The following is an 18,743-nucleotide window of genomic DNA, read 5'->3' as shown; positions in this document are numbered from 1 at the left end:
TATATATATATATATATATATATATATAAATGATTCAAATTAGGTACTTAAAATTTGATATTATGAATTTAACAATGACATTATAAATTTGCAACAAACTTAATGAATCGAAAACATTTTCAACATTTTTGTTTCTTTATTTTTTCTAAAAAATTTAAAATACGATTGAGATACAATGTTCAATGTCAAGTATCAAATATTTCATCGTGAGAATTTCGTAGAATAGGTCCGTTACCGGTTTGGGGTTCTCATAATCCGGATTTACTTCCAAGGGATGCGGTGCTATTCAGAATAATAGTACGAAAATGCTTTGGACCGTAGAAAGAAATTGAATGACCATTGTGAGGATGGGCTTGTATAACCACTTTAGTATGCGATGTTAGATGGATGGTAAAGGTAGGAGCGTATAGGTACCTATGTCCTTATCTTACATGCGAAAGATGTGCATAGTAAAATACGAGATCGGCGATCTATTCACCGTGAGCTCTTCAATTCTGACACGTATTACAATTCCTGTGATGTGTAAAAAGAAATAAAAGCTGGACTCTTGTAAACAGGAAGAAAGGTCGCACGTATCCTGTGCGCCATTTGGTACGAACATCACCGTCATTCGTTCGTTCACCACATTCAGCATGGTGCATTGAACAGCAAGGACATGTATTACTCATTACGTGCACGCGTCATTATATTGTATAACGTTGTTGTCCAAATAGTCTTTATTTCTATCGGCAATTCGAATTATTTGCAACAATAGCGAACGTTGTTAAAGTCCGTATACATGACATAAATTATTAACATAAAAATACAGACTATTATTAGAAGGAATTGTAATATATGCTATGTGCGTAATACATAACGTCATTAAAATAAATTTTATAAACATGAAGCTACAAATGAGAATATTATATCTCATTATTTTATTTATTTCAAGAATTTAACATCCTCTTTTATCTTATTAAAACATATGCCTATTAAAAGCGTAATTTCTCCATGTATATATTGCATTATGATGTAATGTATTGTAATACTGTATATAATGTACACATAATCTGACGAGACTCGTATAATTCAATATATTTCTTCGTTAATACTCTAGCTGTCCGAATTGATTTGTAGACGGGCAATTGCTTTCAAGGTTTACATGATATTATGCAAGCACCACTCGCGACATTGGCGTGCCATAATCAGTGCAGGTGTATCGGCGGAAAGAAAGATAGGCGATATCTCGGATTTCTAAACGACTCAACGTTAAATGTTCAAAAAGCGCATAACTAATTGTAAGCACATTTTCTAGAATATTTTTTCAAATATTTTACGTTTCTACTAAAAGTTTCAGTCATTTATACGACATACGCGAAGATCAAAGCTTTACTCAGCGCAGAATCAAAGCAGATATATGTTGCGAGGGCCGTTACTGTCATGCATCTGACGCAGTTATGAATATACATATACCGATTAATGTTATTTGATGCAAATCAAGTAAACGGTGATGTGTGGAGCAGCCCGACAGTAAAGAACTCGAGAACAAGGTCGAAAGGTTATGCGACCGCTTACGTAACTCGAAGCTACTGACTGACCCGCCTTTATGTATATATCCGCATATGTATATATGTATACAAGCTTGGGTAGGTCTCGTGAAACGTTTTGTCGTCTAGAGATAGTAACTATAGCATCGAATGACGTCACGGAATGATTGTGACCGGCTTTAGTCACAGACGTCATGAGCTCGCCAAGAATCTAAAGAATTTTGCCAAGAAGGAATGAAGGGCAAAATATCATTTTGATTACAAATATATGAAATACATACAAAAGTAGGTACAATAAACAGAAGTATACGAGAAGAAAAAACCGGATTTATTTATTTTGTTCCTAATCTAAACAGAGAGAGAACACAAGTCATCATGACATCTAAATGGCTCCAAAATAATTACTAAAAATCACTCCTCAAAACAAGTACGATTTGTTTTAACATCTTTCCGACGTTATTGTGACCTGTTCTGTTTGAATAACCGTCTTCGATTAATTTCGAGATATTTAGAGATGTACGTGAACTTCAATTCGCTAAGGATTTGCGTTACGCAATTATCAGAGAGAGAATTGCTTGTTTTTGTCAAAGGAAAGATGAAGTGTTTGAGGATTAAGATGCTGAATGTAGGAGGGACGCTTAGTTACGAGGATGCTTTCGATCGAAGCGGAAACGGTGACGCGTGGGAAGCTGCGCGTATCTATACTACCTCTTAGTGGAACAACAATCCGATCGATGAGCCGGTTTGTCAGTTTTGAACTACTCACACCATCCCAGAAAAGACCCGCCAAGTTCAAATGAGCCGTGTCGAAATGCACGTCATTGAAACGTAAACAACAAAGAAAAACATTTTCATTATCTAGAGTGCTAAAAGATCAATAGGAATATGCACACAAAACTATTCGCGATGCGTTTTAATGATGATTTATGACGCAAATTAGCGTATAGCGGTTTATCTCTAAATTTGCATTGGCGCGCGTCATCTTTAAGCGGGCTTCGTTGAGAAAAGTTAGCTAAGATTATCAGGCAAGTTGTTAACAACTGATAAAAATTAATCAGATGCTTAATCATTTTCAAAATTTATTTCTTTATTAATTTCGATGTGCATAATTAATTGTATAATAGGATTATATCTGAAATTTAAATACTCTGTGCAAGGAAAGAACGATTTGCTGAAGTATCCAAAAATTTAGCTAGATACAAATTTGAAAGAATTTTATTGAGCAGAATAATTGCATAGAAAAATCTTTCAAACATGATAAGCAATGATGTAAAAATTTTATATTCTACCAACAAGAGTTTGAGTGTCCTACATAAATATTTTGATAATCTGACAAACTTATTTTCAGATCTGTACTTAGCTAAATTTTAGATACTTTAGAAAAACCTTTCGTGTAGAAAAAAAAATCGCAGTTTAATGTCTCCACCCCATTTTATGCACCGTTACGTTTTATGCCCTATAACTGTTTTATAATATGATAAAATAATAATTAAATGTACAATGGATTACATTCATATATTATCTGTATTATTAACAATTTGAATTTTTCGTGGAAGAAAAAATCACACTTTGGTGTCTGAAATATTTGCACCCCATTTTACACAAACGATTACCTCTTCTACTCTATAATATAATAAGATAACAACGCTCGCGCTACCCGGCTCTTCACCGTTTAAAAGGGATCGGTCGGCCGGCGTATGCGCATACGTACACAATTACCACGGCCAATCGGGGGACCGGACCACCGGTAGAACGAACCTTCGTCGTATTGTACAGACGTCGATGTCGCTCCAGAGGTTCCCGTTCTGTAGGTCCGTTCCCTCGCGCACATCGTCGCGCACCAGTGTTGGCTCAGTCCGATATCGACGTTCGTACGAGGCGCATTATTCACTGAGCCACCGCGCACGCTGCGAAATTTTACGCGGGCTTCTAGCCGTCTGCGTTTCTCGCAATTCCTACTGACGGAAACGAAGAGTTAGAGCAACGAGATCGACGAATCGAGGAAACGCGGATACTGGGCACGACGCGGTGGAGTGAGGAGTGGTATACATGGGTACCAAAGGTCTCAGAAGTCTTGCTCTTCAACACACGCGTATCCGCAACGACGTCAGTCCGACCCGTCCGAAGATTGCCAAGTTTAAGTAATAAACTGGCAGATAATATATTCTCTGATACCAAATTTGAAACAACGATAACAACGACGACGACGACGACGACGACGACTACGACGACGACGACGACGACGACGACGACGACGGCGGCGGCGGCGACGGCGACGGCGGCGGCGGTGGCGACGACAACGACGAGAGGGGCAACATTGACGTCGGCGATCACGTCTTCCTCGTGCGCAGAGTTGGGCCGAGGGAGACCAACTATGATTCTGGACTCATGACTTCCACCCACATCGACTCGAAAACGGCAGCGACTTAAAGGAATCTGACTTATGAAACGAGAACGAAGCGGGAAGACGCTGATTTCGACCGAAACTGAAGAGGCGCCGAAGAGAGTTTAAGGGCTGACGAGAACCACCCTCTGTGAAAATCGAGCTACTTTAAATCTCAAACGTCGTATCACCGCTGCTTCGGGAAGCCAGAAATTAGAACCTCTCGTCCCTCTTTCTTTCATCCCTTTCTCTCTCTTTATCCCTCTTTTGCTCTCTTCTCTCCTTCTCTCTACCGCTCTCCCTCATTTCGGTGTCTCACTTCCGCGCGGAAGATCGATCGATATTTCGTCCCGACGGCGGCTATTAACGACACGCGTACTTTCATTCGCTCCCTCTCTCACTCCGTTTTTCACGCTACGATTGCTTCCAAACGTTAGGTGCGCCAACCCCTTTCGCAACCAACTGGTCGCTTCTTCCATCAATGTCAGATAGTGCGAGTTAAAATCCCGCGTATCCCTCAACCCCGTTGGTATCCTTTGACAGCGAGGACTATAGCACGTGATCCATTGGTTCCCTCGTAACGTCGTTCGTCAGCCGGTGCTCGATTTTTATCGGTTCGCCTACGTGCCACCCACTCCATTTCGCGAATAGGTCCTACCCTATGACGTATCCTTCCTCGTACTTCGCGTCCTTACCATCCTACCGCAGCCTGTTTCTACGCGGTCGCGTATGCGTCCGCAAACAGTCAATAAGGAGTACTATCGGGGCACACACGTATCAAAAAGGAACGAACGGAACTCGAATAAAAAACCATTCCTTTCGTCGTCGGGAAGGGGTGTATGCGTAATATTAAGAAACAAATTGTTGCTGGTTACTTCTCGAGGAGGGAGAGACCGATCTCAGTATTTTTTCGGACGCCATAGTGCGGACGCTGGTTAACATTACGAATAAATAGTGAAGAGATAACTACTGTTGACATTGTTGTTATTATTGTTATATTAACTTTATTGTTATATCCCCGTTATTGCTGTACGTCCGCTGCTCATCCGCTCCCGCTGAAGTCGATGAACAGTGTGGCGGTGATAGTGGTAGTGGTATCAGTGAGGGGTACGTGAACGCGCGGACGGTGTTAGATAAGCGTGTTTCTGCCAAATCTCTCGTGTGGAGAAGGAGAGAAAGTGAAGAGAAGGGGACCGGGATTCTTTAACTCTAGGGATTCTTTAACTTCATACGAAGATACAAACGGTGAGATCGGAATCCGCGTGTACTCGAGGAAAAGGAAATAAACAGGCGGCAGGAAGTGGAGAAGAGAAGCGCGTTGGGGTCGCGCGCCGAGTGAGCTTGGCAAACAAACACGAAGAGTGTGCTAAAGATCTCAATTAAGTACACCACCCGCAGGGAGGAGTGATCGATTCATTGTGTACCCATCGAGACCCACAGGAGAATGGTAGTCGAGACCGGAAGAAATGGGCACGAGCTGGCTCCCTTGAACAACCACCGCCAACCCGGCCACAACGTGACGATCGTGGCGACAGCAACTCAAAATGTTGTTGGTCAGGAAACGAAGGAAGAGAACAGGGCGGCGTGGAGCGGGAAAATGCAATTTTTTCTCAGTATTATTGGATACAGCGTCGGTCTGGGTAATATCTGGAGGTTTCCTTATCTGTGCCAACAGAACGGAGGTGGTAAGTATTAATGGGGTTCGATATATAGAATTAGGTCTTGTTTTTTATTACATATTACATATATAAATACATAGATATGTATTTTAAATACATATCTATTTTATTTTAAGTGCAACCAGTTCAGCCACAAAGAACAAACTTTAATCGCGATGCACAGATAGAGTAAATTTAAATGTAATATTAAATGTATCATTTTATTAAATGGCGAAAATAAAAATCGGAACGTAAGTTGAATGTAAGAAGAGAATAACAGATTATAACAATTGGAATTTATTCGTAAATATAAAACAAATATCATGTTAATATTTATGCCTGCTTGTTATTATTAGTAAGCTATATGTTTTTATTTTTACGACCTTCGTGTAGCAGGCGACACCATGGGGTGTTCTTGAACCGTGTGCGTGTCAACGGATAGCTAGATAAACTCTCCAGCTTCCCATGTATACAAGACATATATACCTATTACCTATGTCTATATACATTATAGATATATGTATATCTTCTATGTAGCAACCACATTAATGCACTGTTAAGGTAACAACGTGTTTTTTTTTTGACGTATATGCGTATAAAATGAAGCGACAAGGTCTACAGTGCTTGCAAGATTATATTTGTTCAAGGAAAGTATTGATAGTAAATTAAATAATATTTATATAAAAATTATCTACCTAAAATTACGAATTACACAAAACTAGAAGCTATAAAATTTCTGCATATTATACACATAGGAAAAAAAACGGTTTTGCTGAAGTATTGTTAAAAATTTAGTTAAATATGTAGCACTCGATTAAAGAAAGTATAAAGTTTCTTTATTATCTGTGAAAAAATTTGAATAAGTCAATTTTTCGAGAAATGTAAAACATGTTTAGTCAAATTAATTATTCATATCGGGTTGCTCGATACGCGACAAGTGTTGACGCATACCAGGATGTATACCGTAATGTTGCATGTAGCATTGGAAATAGTTTATGCAACTTACGGCCGCCAGTATGCTCTACGTTGGATGTAAAGCGAAAAAGAGCAAGGACAAGGCTGCTCGATATGAGGGCAGTGGAACCAGTATGACTATACTAGTCAACGACTATTTTCAGGTATTCCCCGCCGGGGTTAAATATAACTGCGACGAAATATTTCGCGTGCTCCCATCTTTAGAGACGCATTTTCCTATCGATTATTTTCGCGATTTATACTCGCAGCAGATATTACAAAATTTTCGTGATATATCGCAGTTATATTCGAATCAGCCTAAGATATCATTTCGTTTCTTCTTATTTCTTTGGAATTTCATCTAATATACATACACAATAAAGCATACTCGGCACCACAGCGAACTGAAAAATTAATATACCAAATTACGATTGGCGATGTATTATAATTCATGATGAATAGTTTAGCTGAGAGTGACTTATTCAATTTTCATTACTCTTCAGTTTCGTTCAAATTTATTTGACCTGAATTTATTTGATGTTTCTGTTTTTAATAATTGAACACCTCTAAATGACATTAATTCTAATTATTTTAAATTTTATAGACTTTTATCAATTATACTCTCTACCGATGTTTTACTTCTAAACAAATATTCTATTAAGTCTTTTCTTCTTATAATAAATTTTCTTCTTCTAACAGATTTTTATAATAAATTGTGACTTTGCTTTAATTAGCCGTTCCTCATTACACGTTTAATTTAATCGAAAATAGACGGCGTGTGCTTCATGTTGCTAACGTATCATTTTTTTATTAAATGCATTTTTTGCGTGGAAAAGTTGCGGGTATGTGTAAAGTAGCTGATGTGAAAGGTATACTTGCACAAGAATCTATAGACTCTTTCTCGTTCAGTAAGTGGAAGTTAATGAATCTTCCAGAGAAAACATGAACGTTGCATTTATAATCACGTCGTTTACATAGGTTGTAAAAAAGAATGCTACAAAAATATTTATAAAATAACGCAATTCAGATTATTAATATTATATATGTATTTTCAATGCTCCAAAAATGTCACGACAAACGAAATAAAGTGATATAGAATCAATACAAAAGAGACATAGGTATGTTATTCATCGAGATAAAGATAGTTCAAAATTACACCTGATTTAATTTAACATAACGTGAAAGGTCGACCAACTGCAACTAGACATACTATAAGTGTCAGTAGCAATATGGCATTTTGTTCGCGTGAAATATGAACGCGTATGCAGGCAATGTGGACAGATTTTTCAAGCGTGAATTTTTCGGATGGAAAGTCCGTTAAAGAGTCCGTAAAATTTCACTAGCCTATCTTGAATTATTTTAAGCTCGCCATTTCGGAAGGTATAGCCCTTCTTATCAATCACGAATGAACGAGCGGCTATTTAACATATGTCTATTTTCGCAGAGGTAGGTCACGAGAAGTGCACGGGTGGCTCTCGCGTGATTATGACGCCAGAGTTTATACACGCCGAAATCATATCGGTTAGCAACTGCGCAGATCGAGTTTCCAATTACGAGATTATCGTGCTGCTCTAAAGTCTACCTTACGTTGCCATAGGGTAATATCTTCGCCTAAAAGTACCAGGCACCCCACTTACGATCGAGATCCAGAATTAAACAGGGCCGTGATTTCGCTGGATTCAATTTCAGACGCAGATACACGCGATACCGAAGAGGCTCACTTTCGACCATAGACCCAATTTTAAAAGGAATAGATTTAAGATGAGGAAGCTTCTATTTATTGTTAGATATCAAAAGAATAGTGGTAAATCAATCCTTTGAATTTTTAATTAAATAACATTTATTTTTGACTTTCATGTGAGTTCAAAATATAAATCAATATATTTCTGTTATTAATTTCAAAGTAAACAACGTCCATTAAATTTGAATCAAATATAATATATTTATTTAATTGAATTATTCAACTCTCTATTTGTTTTAGTTAAATTAACGATATATTGAATAGCAGCAATGGTGATTTAGAGGAATAATTAAAAATAATTCAAATTGGGTATAATTTGATATCATAAATTTAGCAGTGCAGTTCTGCATTTTACTATATGTATAGTTAACATAATTTTAAAAACTTGCTAAATTTTGTTAAAATTTACAGATGCGTTAATTGCACATTGACACGAATTGTTATCGACTAACACGACTGGCACAAGAAATTATGCTGTAGGTCAATGTCGACGAATGTCTTGAATTTCATGATTTTAGTCCCACGTGGGTACGCACACCTTTAAGTTAAACGAGTCAGAGGCTCGGCTTTCAATGGAAATTTCCTCGTTGCGACGTACCGCGTCCGCTTCCACGTCCGCGTTGTTGAACGCCCATCGATCGATCCATACCACTGTATAACAGAAAGCACGCGACCTAACATCTGCCGTTGTGTGGTTCGCAGCTCTAACACAGGCTCTAATAACGGCTTTAAACACAGAGAGCTTGGGTTACGAGCCATTTAGGTGTTAAACGACACATCAATTACCGCATAGCATCGTGTTATTAGAAAACTCGTGAGGACCTGTGAGAATTACGATCGAGATCGATGTCCTATGCACTCGTTTCTTTGCACGGTCCAATTTGTTCGGCTACTTATCAAAATTTTAGCCTTTATTTCTATTAATCCTTCGCCGGCAATGTTAAACTTTAAAGGCACCGTCGATTTTTTGTTGAGAATTTTGGTGGATAAATTTAAATCTGTAAAAAGTAAGTAAAATGTAAAACTTCTATGATGATAATAAAAACTCCTTGTTAAAGCTTTCAAAAATAAAAATTTTTTTTAGATTTTTGTACAGTCTGGAACAGTAAGCGAAAAGAATAATTTTGAAAATAAAACGTCTACAAATTAAGGTAGATATAGATATGAAAGGAATTTTGTTGAACCATTAAAATAATTATGTAAAAAACTTAAGCACGATGAGCAATGCTACAAAAAATTTTAACATTCTAGCAACTAATTTAAACGTTCTACGTAACTATTTTGGTAGTCCAACAAAATTTATTTCCAGATCTGTATCTAGCTAAATTTTTATATACTTCAGCAAAAAACTTTTTTCCGCCTACATATAAAAATCTATACTAAAATTCGAAAATTCAAGCGGATTGAAAGGTGAAAAGTTCATACTGCCAATGGAAGATTAATAATAAATCAAATATCAGCGTCAATATTTAAAACGCTACAATCAGGATATAATTAATCACTAGACTGAAAAGCATCACTGTCATTTTTCTACTATTACGTGCATATAACATCAACACTTTTGCGTTTTAACATCTTCCAACTTGTGATTTTCCCCTTATATTCTAATTTGTGTATGAATACCAAAAAAATCGTTGAAGTAGTAGAGTGGCTGAACGGGTTAGGACTTAGGTTACTCGATCAATACAAGGCGCTCCAGCTCTCTTTACGACCGCGAAACTAGACATCCAAAGGCAAAGAGAAAGAGGACCTTGTTAGAAACCGGGGATGCAAACAAGCGGATGAGATAATATTGTAAAGTAGAAAAGAATGAAATATCTACTTAATTTTATTAATAAATCTAAGAGACACGTGTAAATACGATTTGATAAAAAAATTATAGAGTACATTTATATACAATTACATTAGATTTTTCGGTGAAATTTTTTAATATACCGGGCATCTATAATGCCAAATTTAAAAATTGATTAAAGCTATATTTGTACATGTGTATATGTTTCAGGTGCCTTCCTCATTCCCTTTTTCGTGATGCTTATCCTGGAGGGTGTACCCCTCTTTTTAATCGAGTTGGGTCTCGGACAACGTATGCGGCAGGGTGCCCTGGGAGTATGGAACACAATACACCCTTGGCTAGGTGGTATAGGGATCGCGTCGTGTATAGTGACGTTTTTCGTTGCGCTTTACTACAACGTAATTATTACCTGGTGCGTCTACTACCTCTTCAACTCGGTCGAGGTAAGCAGATCGATAAGGTTCGTAACACCGATTGACGCCATGGTAATCTGCGTCGAGACATCTTAAGTGACTCTCTCCCTCTCCACTGCTCTATAGTTTAGTCTTTAGACTTAAATAAGTAATGAAAGACGTCGCTTACGATGACACAAAGTGTTTAAAATCTGCCAGTCTTTCAATAAAAATTATATTTCTATTAAAACACTATAGAGACGCGAGAAAAATGAAAAGGAAATTAAGAAATTTGTCAATTACAAGCAAAAATTAAAAAGATTTAGTATTTAATATTTACTAATTAAAATTTTTTACGATGATACTACCTTAATTCAAATGTTATAAAATGTTACATTTAAATATAATTATTAATGGCGTCTTCGTAAATATATATGTATATTATTAACTCTAATTGGTATTCGTTTTGAAATTTTTTAAACTGGTATTTGCGAATCCAGAGTACTTTAAATTAATAACTTTAATTTTTTTGTTATTGTAAAAGTAAAAATCCGAGGAATAAGATTGTGTTAATTGTGTATTTTAAAATATTGTAAGATATTGTTAAAAATTTTTCACAACGTTTGGCGCGTAATTATCTGAATTCACTAAATCCACGAATACAAATTAGAGTTAATATTTTTCGTAAATTTATGAACTATTAATGATATTAATTTTTTTTCATGTTTTAATTAGGCCATCACGATCAAATTTGGCGTAAGTACCAATTTCTTGTAAGTAATGAGCAATATTGCATTATGTTGCTGTAGTTAGTGAGATTATTGTACATAAATTGCATAACAGAGCTATAATATGTAAATTTTGTTACAATATCGGTCTCTCAATTCAGCGCTCAAAGTACCGCTTCAGCTTTTACAACGCAATAACAGCATGCATGCTCGTTAAAGCGTATATTGATGATCTATTTGCATATTCTGGCGCAATTTAGGAATCACTGCCGTGGGCAAAATGCCCGGTATTGGACGGGAAACCGGTCGAGGAATGTGTCAAAAGTTCGGAGACCGCGTATTTTTGGTACAGGACTACTTTGGATGCGGCACCGTCCATTGAGGATGGCCAAGGTCTCAAATGGTGGATCGTACTTTGTCTTTTGCTCAGCTGGGTTGTCGTGTTTTTCATCGTCATGAAAGGAATACAGTCGTCCGGCAAAGTAAGCTGAATGAAATAGATAAGAACACGTATTATGGAACTAATCTAAATGGATTCCGATCGAAATTGTTCAATTATTCCCTAGACTTCTATTATGCTGTCCGAATTTCTATTGTGTTTCTATTATTTAGGGAAAATGGAATAATTTTCATCGGAATCCATTCCGAAAAGTTCCATAATATATGCCTAGAACCGATTCCCTCAATGTCAATTAATATTAGAAATAACAATCAAAGTATTAATGCTTGTATATTCATTTAAAGGATCAAGAGAAAAAATTACTATAAAAATAAAGAAAGTAATGAAAAATCAAATGTTTTATTAGTATATAAAGGATATAATTATTGAAAATGCAAAAAATATCAGAATCCTATCTTTTGAACAAGAAATATAATATTAATCTAATAAATAAAAACGGTCACAATAGTGATTACTCAATACTTTTAATATTGTCCATTTCTACCAATGTAGATTAACTTTAATCTCGATTTGATTTATTCTTTTCCTAAATATTAATACTAGAGAAAGATAAAAAGTAAGTTTCATTAAAGTCAATTGATATTAGTAGAAATGAACAATTAACTGTGCTATAAAGAAATTGATTTCGCACAAATGAAGTTTATTATTGCGATAACAAATTATCTTTTCTTCCAGGTAGTATACTTTACGTCAATGTTCCCATATCTCGTACTAACCATCTTTTTCATCCGCGGGATAACGTTGAAAGGAGCAAGCGCCGGACTGGCGCACATGTACACGCCAAAGGTGACGATCGATTTCAGTCGGGGTCGACTTTATCAAAGAAAGCGAAATGCCGGGCATTAGATATTTACTTTATTTCTTTTATTAAAGGTCGAGAAATTGTTGGAGCCCACGGTCTGGCTTGACGCGGCGACCCAGGTCTTCTATAGTTTCGGGCTGGCGTTCGGCTCCCTGATAGCATTTGGCAGCTACAATACTCCTGACAACCACTGCGTGAGGGACGTGATCCTGGTGAGCGTGTGCAACGCGTTTACTGCCATTTACGCGAGCGTTGTCATTTTCGCCATTTTGGGGTTCAAGGCAATGTCAAACGTGGACAAGTGCGTCGTCAGGTAATGCGACCGCAAGCGCGGCCATCGTTTCTAAATTCGCCATCGCGAAGAGGGTAGTGAGAAAAAAACGTCCACGGCTGCGGAGATGTGTCTTTAAACGACCATGATAGCTGTTGCCGCTTGTTCGAGATAGAAGATATGCGTGTCGACGCTTTTACTAGTTGCACTATTAATGTATAATAACGCATGTTAGCAGAAGTCGTAATTAAATTAAATTGTGCAAAAGAAGCTACATGAGTAATATATAACAATTTATGTTGATAGTACTTTGAAATTAAACTGTAAAAATCAGTCACTTAATGTATACTTGAAGGTACATTACAATTTAATTTAATTAGATTGCAAGTGTCAGACGTGTCGATGGTTGAGCATTTAGAAACGGGAGGGATCGAGTCATATAATGGGACGGGACGGGATATACTGATCGTTGGCGAAGAAGAACAGAGGGACACACAGAAGATATGTTAAATCGCTTTTATTTTAGTGCGAGGGATACCCTGATACAAAATGGGCTAGTGCCTAATTCGACCTCATTCAGCCTCGAGGACTACGAACTCTTTATGAGCACCTCCTACAATTCTTCAATGAATTTTACGATGAAATCATGCAGTCTCAGCAAGGAATTGGACAACGTGAGTAATAATAGTTCCACAAATTCGTTCAGCGTATGATCGTGAAATAATTAAGTGATTTTCGCATAGGCTGCCGAGGGCACCGGACTGGCTTTCATCATCTTTACACAGGCAATCGTGGAATTGCCGGGTGCTCCGTTTTGGTCTTGCATTTTCTTCATGATGCTTCTTGCCCTCGGCTTGGGTTCGCAAATCGGACTACTCGAGGGTATGCTCTGCGTAATTTTCGAAATAGATCTCTTCAAAAGAATAAAGAAGCAATATATGACAGGTGAGCGCGATCTATTGATGAAAGTTGATAAAAACCACTGCACTGATAAAATTATATCCGTTTTAACCCGGAAATAGTTTTAACCTGAAATGTTTTTATATCCTAGCGACGAGAAAATATAAATTGTTATAAAATATTGCTTTTGTATGAATATTGCTCTTAACATATTTTCTTTCTATTTTAACTATTGTTCATGAACCTTTCTCAGTAACTATCAAATCCGATTAATAAATCGGAAAGTAATTAATAATATATAATATGTTGTTAATAATAGTTAATAATAGATTTTAATTAAGATTTAAAAATATACAAGATAATCTTCTGCGTAAAAAATGAGATGACTATTCCCAAGTTAATCGAGTTATTTATGGCTTTTTAAAAAATTTATTGATTTTAATTTTTAATTAAATAATATCGATATATAAAAGGAATATATTTTTAACATAATCAAATGTCATTTTTATTATTTTCGTGTCATAATGCAAAGAATCATTTTTTTAGTTGTGACAATTTTTACTTACAATTGCAGGAGTTGTTTGCGTTGTATGCTTCTTCGTTGGGCTCATCTTCTGTACTGGCGCCGGAGAATATTGGCTGAAGATGTTTGATAGTTTCGCCGGCACCATCGGTCTCGTTATAGTCGCCCTAATGGAAATGATCTCTGTGATTTTCGTGTACGGTCACGAAAAGTAAGTTGAGCGTTCCACGACCAAGATTCTCTTCTCCAAATGAGATATATAGATTAACGGATTAATCGCGCGAATGCTATGCAGATTTACGAAGGACATCGAAGAGATGACCGGATATAAACCTGGAGCTTATTGGCAAGTCACGTGGCGGTTTCTCGCTCCCATAATAATGCTTTGCATCCTTGTGTTTAGCATCATTTCCATGTTCATCAAGAAACCACAATATTCGGCGTGGAATGCGGCAACGGTAAGATTATACAGTTTGGGATACATAAAATGTGTTAAATTTAACACAAATTTTCCAACTGTGTAAATATATAATTAAAATATATAATCTTTTATATGTAATCGTATCATCGTAATAATATTTCGGCTTTGTTCTTAGGGTGAGACAGAGCCCACGAGTTATCCTGGCTGGGTGCTGGGTATTGCCGTCATCATCATTTTGGCAGGAATCGCTCCGATTCCGATCGTTTTCCTTTTACGACGATTCCAATTGGTGAAACTCGACGTGGATATACATCAAGGCAGTATTCGACGTATCGATACCACTGTTTCTACCAAAGAGATGATGGGCGACGTTGACGTGAGTATAATAGCTTGCCATTGCAATCGTAGTCATATGTACTTATACGTAGAAACCCCAATGAGTTACATAGAAACCCCAAAATGAATTACTTTGAAAGATGTGTATTAAAAGGAAGTTTTGCGCAAAAAAATATTGTCCGCGAAAATAGCATTTGTGGCTTGTGATCGTTCGTGATGGAATGTGTATAAAGTTCGTGATAGACAGTCTATTGGACGACTTGAAATGAACGAACGCACGTTGCCTCTAGCCCGTTTGAGCTAATTGTTTTGGTCGAAAGTAGTATTGTTCCTTTCCTTAAAATAAACCCTTATGGAGAGAGATATAAGTAGTGCAGCGAAAACTCTGTAACCATAGGAAGAATTTCATAAAAAATATCGAAATACGTTACATTACTTTAAAAATTTTTTGGTTTGCCTTGAAATAATGAAAATCTCATTGAGTTTAATTTTTGGTTCTTTTCAACATTTGACTTATATTTTGCGTCGATGCATTGTTTACCTACTAGGTATCAAGGGAACAATGATCCCTTGAGTTAAATAATATTTTGTTATTTTTAATTTCCATGTATGTCAAAATTGATCTATTTCTGTGGAGAGTTGTTACGCTGCACTACTTAATAATTATTTCGGATAAGTAGCGTTGTACCCCTTCAAGATAGCCCATTCAAACGGAGTAGCTTAATTAGCGCACCACGGGCTAACGGATGTCATGCCATTTGATCAGCAGTGTGGCCTTGCGCGATTAAAACAGACTCGTAAATTGTGATGTTGCTTATGTCGGATTCCTCCGAGTTATTGCGCAAGTTGTTCCTCATGGTGAGCCAATTAAGCGCGTATACGTGACTCGCTTTAGGTAAATCACAATTGAACGTACGATCTGCAGTTGTAGGTAAGCATCCATTCTGTCTGTGGTAACGTCGATTACTCGATATCCCCGTAGCTACGTCACACGTGAGTTCGCAGTATCAATTTTTGAGAATGCATTCTCTGAATGTTACTTTTAGTGCATTCATTGTCACACGTACACGATGTCAACCTCTATCGTAAACATCGTGACTCTAGTTTCTGTCTCCTGACTTTCTGTCTCTCTTTTGTACCATGTGATATATTGTACTCATTCAGTTTAAAATCGCGATTAATTAACTGCACGATTTAATAAAATAAAAGGATGCTATACCGATATTTTTAAATGAATCTAATACGTTCTTTATGACAAAACATATCGTCATCATCATCATCATCGATAGAATGCATGATTAGATCTTCCAAATCTCTGTAAAGTAAAATGAATGAACATTTAACTAAAGAATAAGAGAGACAATAGTATTAAAAATCTTTCTCGAAATTATTTTCTATAATATACGGTATTTTTTAAATTTAAAATACTGTCTATTTCTGAATTTACATTCTCTGTCAAATATTGCACTTTGTAAGGAAAATGACACAAGTCAAAATTTTTCGAATTTATTATTTTTTAATATTATGTGGATTATATTGAGAAAAACATATTTTGTCAAGCATCTGCAACAAATTTCCTTAGCAAAAATGCAATAAATTTTAATGCAAAATCAGTTAATTAAATCGATATTTATAAAATAGCAACAAAAACAACAAAACTTGCGCTCATAAAATAAGTGCAAATCATAAAATGAGTACAAATCTTAAGACAGAAACCGAATAAAATTTTCTAACAGTAAACAGATGGCGAAAATTTAACAAGAACATATACGGTACAGTACAATGGCAAATTGACAGCAAATACCAAGCAAAACTTGTTAATAGCTCGATAATCTGACATGACTTTAAATATCTTTAATAACTTTTTAAATGCCTTTAAACACCTTTACATATCTTTAAATGAAACTTTTGAGTTCTGGTACACAATTAATTCTAAAACTGTCCATTACGCTTTACATAAGTTGTAAAAACCATTTTAAAGAAAATATTACACAGCTATTTTGACAATAGTGAAATAATGGTAATACTTTTGTCAACTATTGCTATAAAAAATTATGAAATATAAACGTACACTTCATTAATGCAATAAATCGGCATGCTTGCTTTTGGTAAGTATGGGTTCTATCCCGAAGTTTGATCTAATTAGCATGTCAAATATGACGAATCACAATTCTTGTCAGGATTTATGTTATGCTTCACCAGGAATGAAACTTCACCAGAAACGCTCATGTATATATAGATTGAATTATAATGAATGTCTCAACGTTTTATCATAGGAGATAAATTACCGACTGTAATACATAAGAGAGAGTGAAATCCACGTATAAGAGAGAGTGAAATATTACCTCCTATGGTAAAACATTGAAATATTCATTAAGATTCACTCTGTATATAGGACAGTACAATTAATGGGTTGAGAATTAGAAGTGATCTGCCAACACTAATTGTATATTCACGTAGAGTAGATTGTTCTAGATCCTTGTCCAACTAGCCTTTTCACCATGTAGAAGTAAGATTAAAGCAAACAGTTTAGAAGTAGAAGCTATTTATGAATCCTGGATCGCGTTCTAAAAGTTTATAATTTGCGGAAATCGGAAGTTTACAAATAGTTTCTGTTTAGAAGTGCGTGCTATTTGTTTCTTCGATTTTTATGCACTGACGAATGTGGATGAAACTTGAACAAAAGTTTATGCAAAATCTAGATCACTTATGATACTAAACCTATCGATTTTTGGTGAGGCGTATGCAACTTTAATCGTCGGTATTGAAATGCTCCTCTTTTTACGGTTTTCAGAATTAGAAAGACGATTCTTACTACATAGAGCGAGTCTGCAAACTGCGATTAAAAAAGAGTAATTCTTTCAATGTTGTATTTTTACTGCAAAAGTCAAGATCGCAGCCTGTAATTCTCATAGCTGATTTATTATATCACTTTAATAAATATTTAACGTTGTGAATTTTTTTATTTTTAGCTTGACGAGTATCATGATCGACTCGAGGACTTCCCGGAAGAAGATGAAGACATTAATAGCGATGATGATATGAATACTGCACCGACTATGAATAAAATAGCTAATAAAGCGATGAAGGGTAGAGCCTTCAAGATGGAAGTGATGAACTTTTAAAAACGCATAATCGGCGAGACATCTTCCATTTGTTCGTGAGCTGTACGGTAATAGATATCAGATATATAAAGACACAACTAGTTTAATTATGATCAGAATTTTCATGTAAATTTAGTCTTCATACTATTACATAAAGAAGTATACATACAAACAAAGTTCTTAATTTATCTTATGATCATTAATTAACAGAAATATAATTCTGGACAAAAATTAAATTTTCGTTTAAACCTTTAACATTAATTTAAAGATTTAAATAATTTAGTCTTTATATATCTACAATTAATGATATTTTAGGGCGCTGTGCGTCTTTAAAATTGAATATATTGAGCAAAAATGAACAACAAATGAGCAGTGAACATACGAAGTTATTTGAAACTCTTTTTAATGTATCCCGATGACAAGCGAGTCACCTCGAACGCAAACCGAACACGAAGAATGTATTTGCGCTCTCGATACGATTTATAACTCTTTCAAAATTCATCGAAAGAAAATCCGCGTTCGTTTATTGTTCATTTTCTTGAAAGAGGTAGAGTTCGTCGATCGTTCTTCTTAAATATATACGTAAACCTTCGCATTAAATGGATATAGGATAAACCATGAATTCGCCGTAAATTGAGCTCAATTTGTCGAATTGCGACGCCACTAAAAGCAATATGTATAATTCGGAATACCTTTTAGAGGTGTAGCGCAAAAGAACGACCAATTGCGTCGCGACGGTTCAGTGTTTAAAC

At 36.0% G+C, this 18,743-nt stretch overlaps 1 protein-coding gene across 2 annotated transcripts; it reads left to right on the top strand.

Annotated features, from left to right (window-relative positions):
- Positions 1–3,811: 3,811 nt before the first annotated feature.
- Positions 3,812–18,250, top strand: LOC108770807 (sodium- and chloride-dependent transporter XTRP3). Of its 2 annotated transcripts, XR_001940619.1 has the most exons (13): positions 3,812–5,594; positions 10,265–10,497; positions 11,182–11,202; positions 11,435–11,656; positions 12,310–12,420; positions 12,508–12,749; positions 13,234–13,381; positions 13,451–13,652; positions 14,182–14,341; positions 14,426–14,588; positions 14,727–14,927; positions 15,813–15,880; positions 17,860–17,938. XR_001940619.1 is itself a non-coding variant. In XM_018522525.1 (12 exons), the coding sequence occupies exons 1-12, from the start codon at positions 5,354–5,356 to the stop codon at positions 18,010–18,012; spliced, it is 2,097 nt and encodes a 698-aa protein (XP_018378027.1). In that variant the 3' UTR covers positions 18,013–18,250. The 2 variants fall into 2 exon arrangements, 1 of the variants encoding a protein (XP_018378027.1); XM_018522525.1 differs by lacking the exon at positions 15,813–15,880 and having other exon boundaries at positions 5,354–5,594; positions 17,860–18,250.
- The last annotated feature ends 493 nt before the right edge of the window (positions 18,251–18,743 follow it).

Source organism: Trachymyrmex cornetzi, unplaced genomic scaffold (assembly GCF_001594075.2).
Source record: "Trachymyrmex cornetzi isolate Tcor2-1 unplaced genomic scaffold, Tcor1.1 scaffold1342, whole genome shotgun sequence".
NCBI classification, from domain to species: Eukaryota; Metazoa; Arthropoda; class Insecta; order Hymenoptera; family Formicidae; genus Trachymyrmex; species Trachymyrmex cornetzi.
Note: the sequence above shows the minus strand (reverse complement) of the source record. Positions and strands in the feature narration are given on the sequence as shown.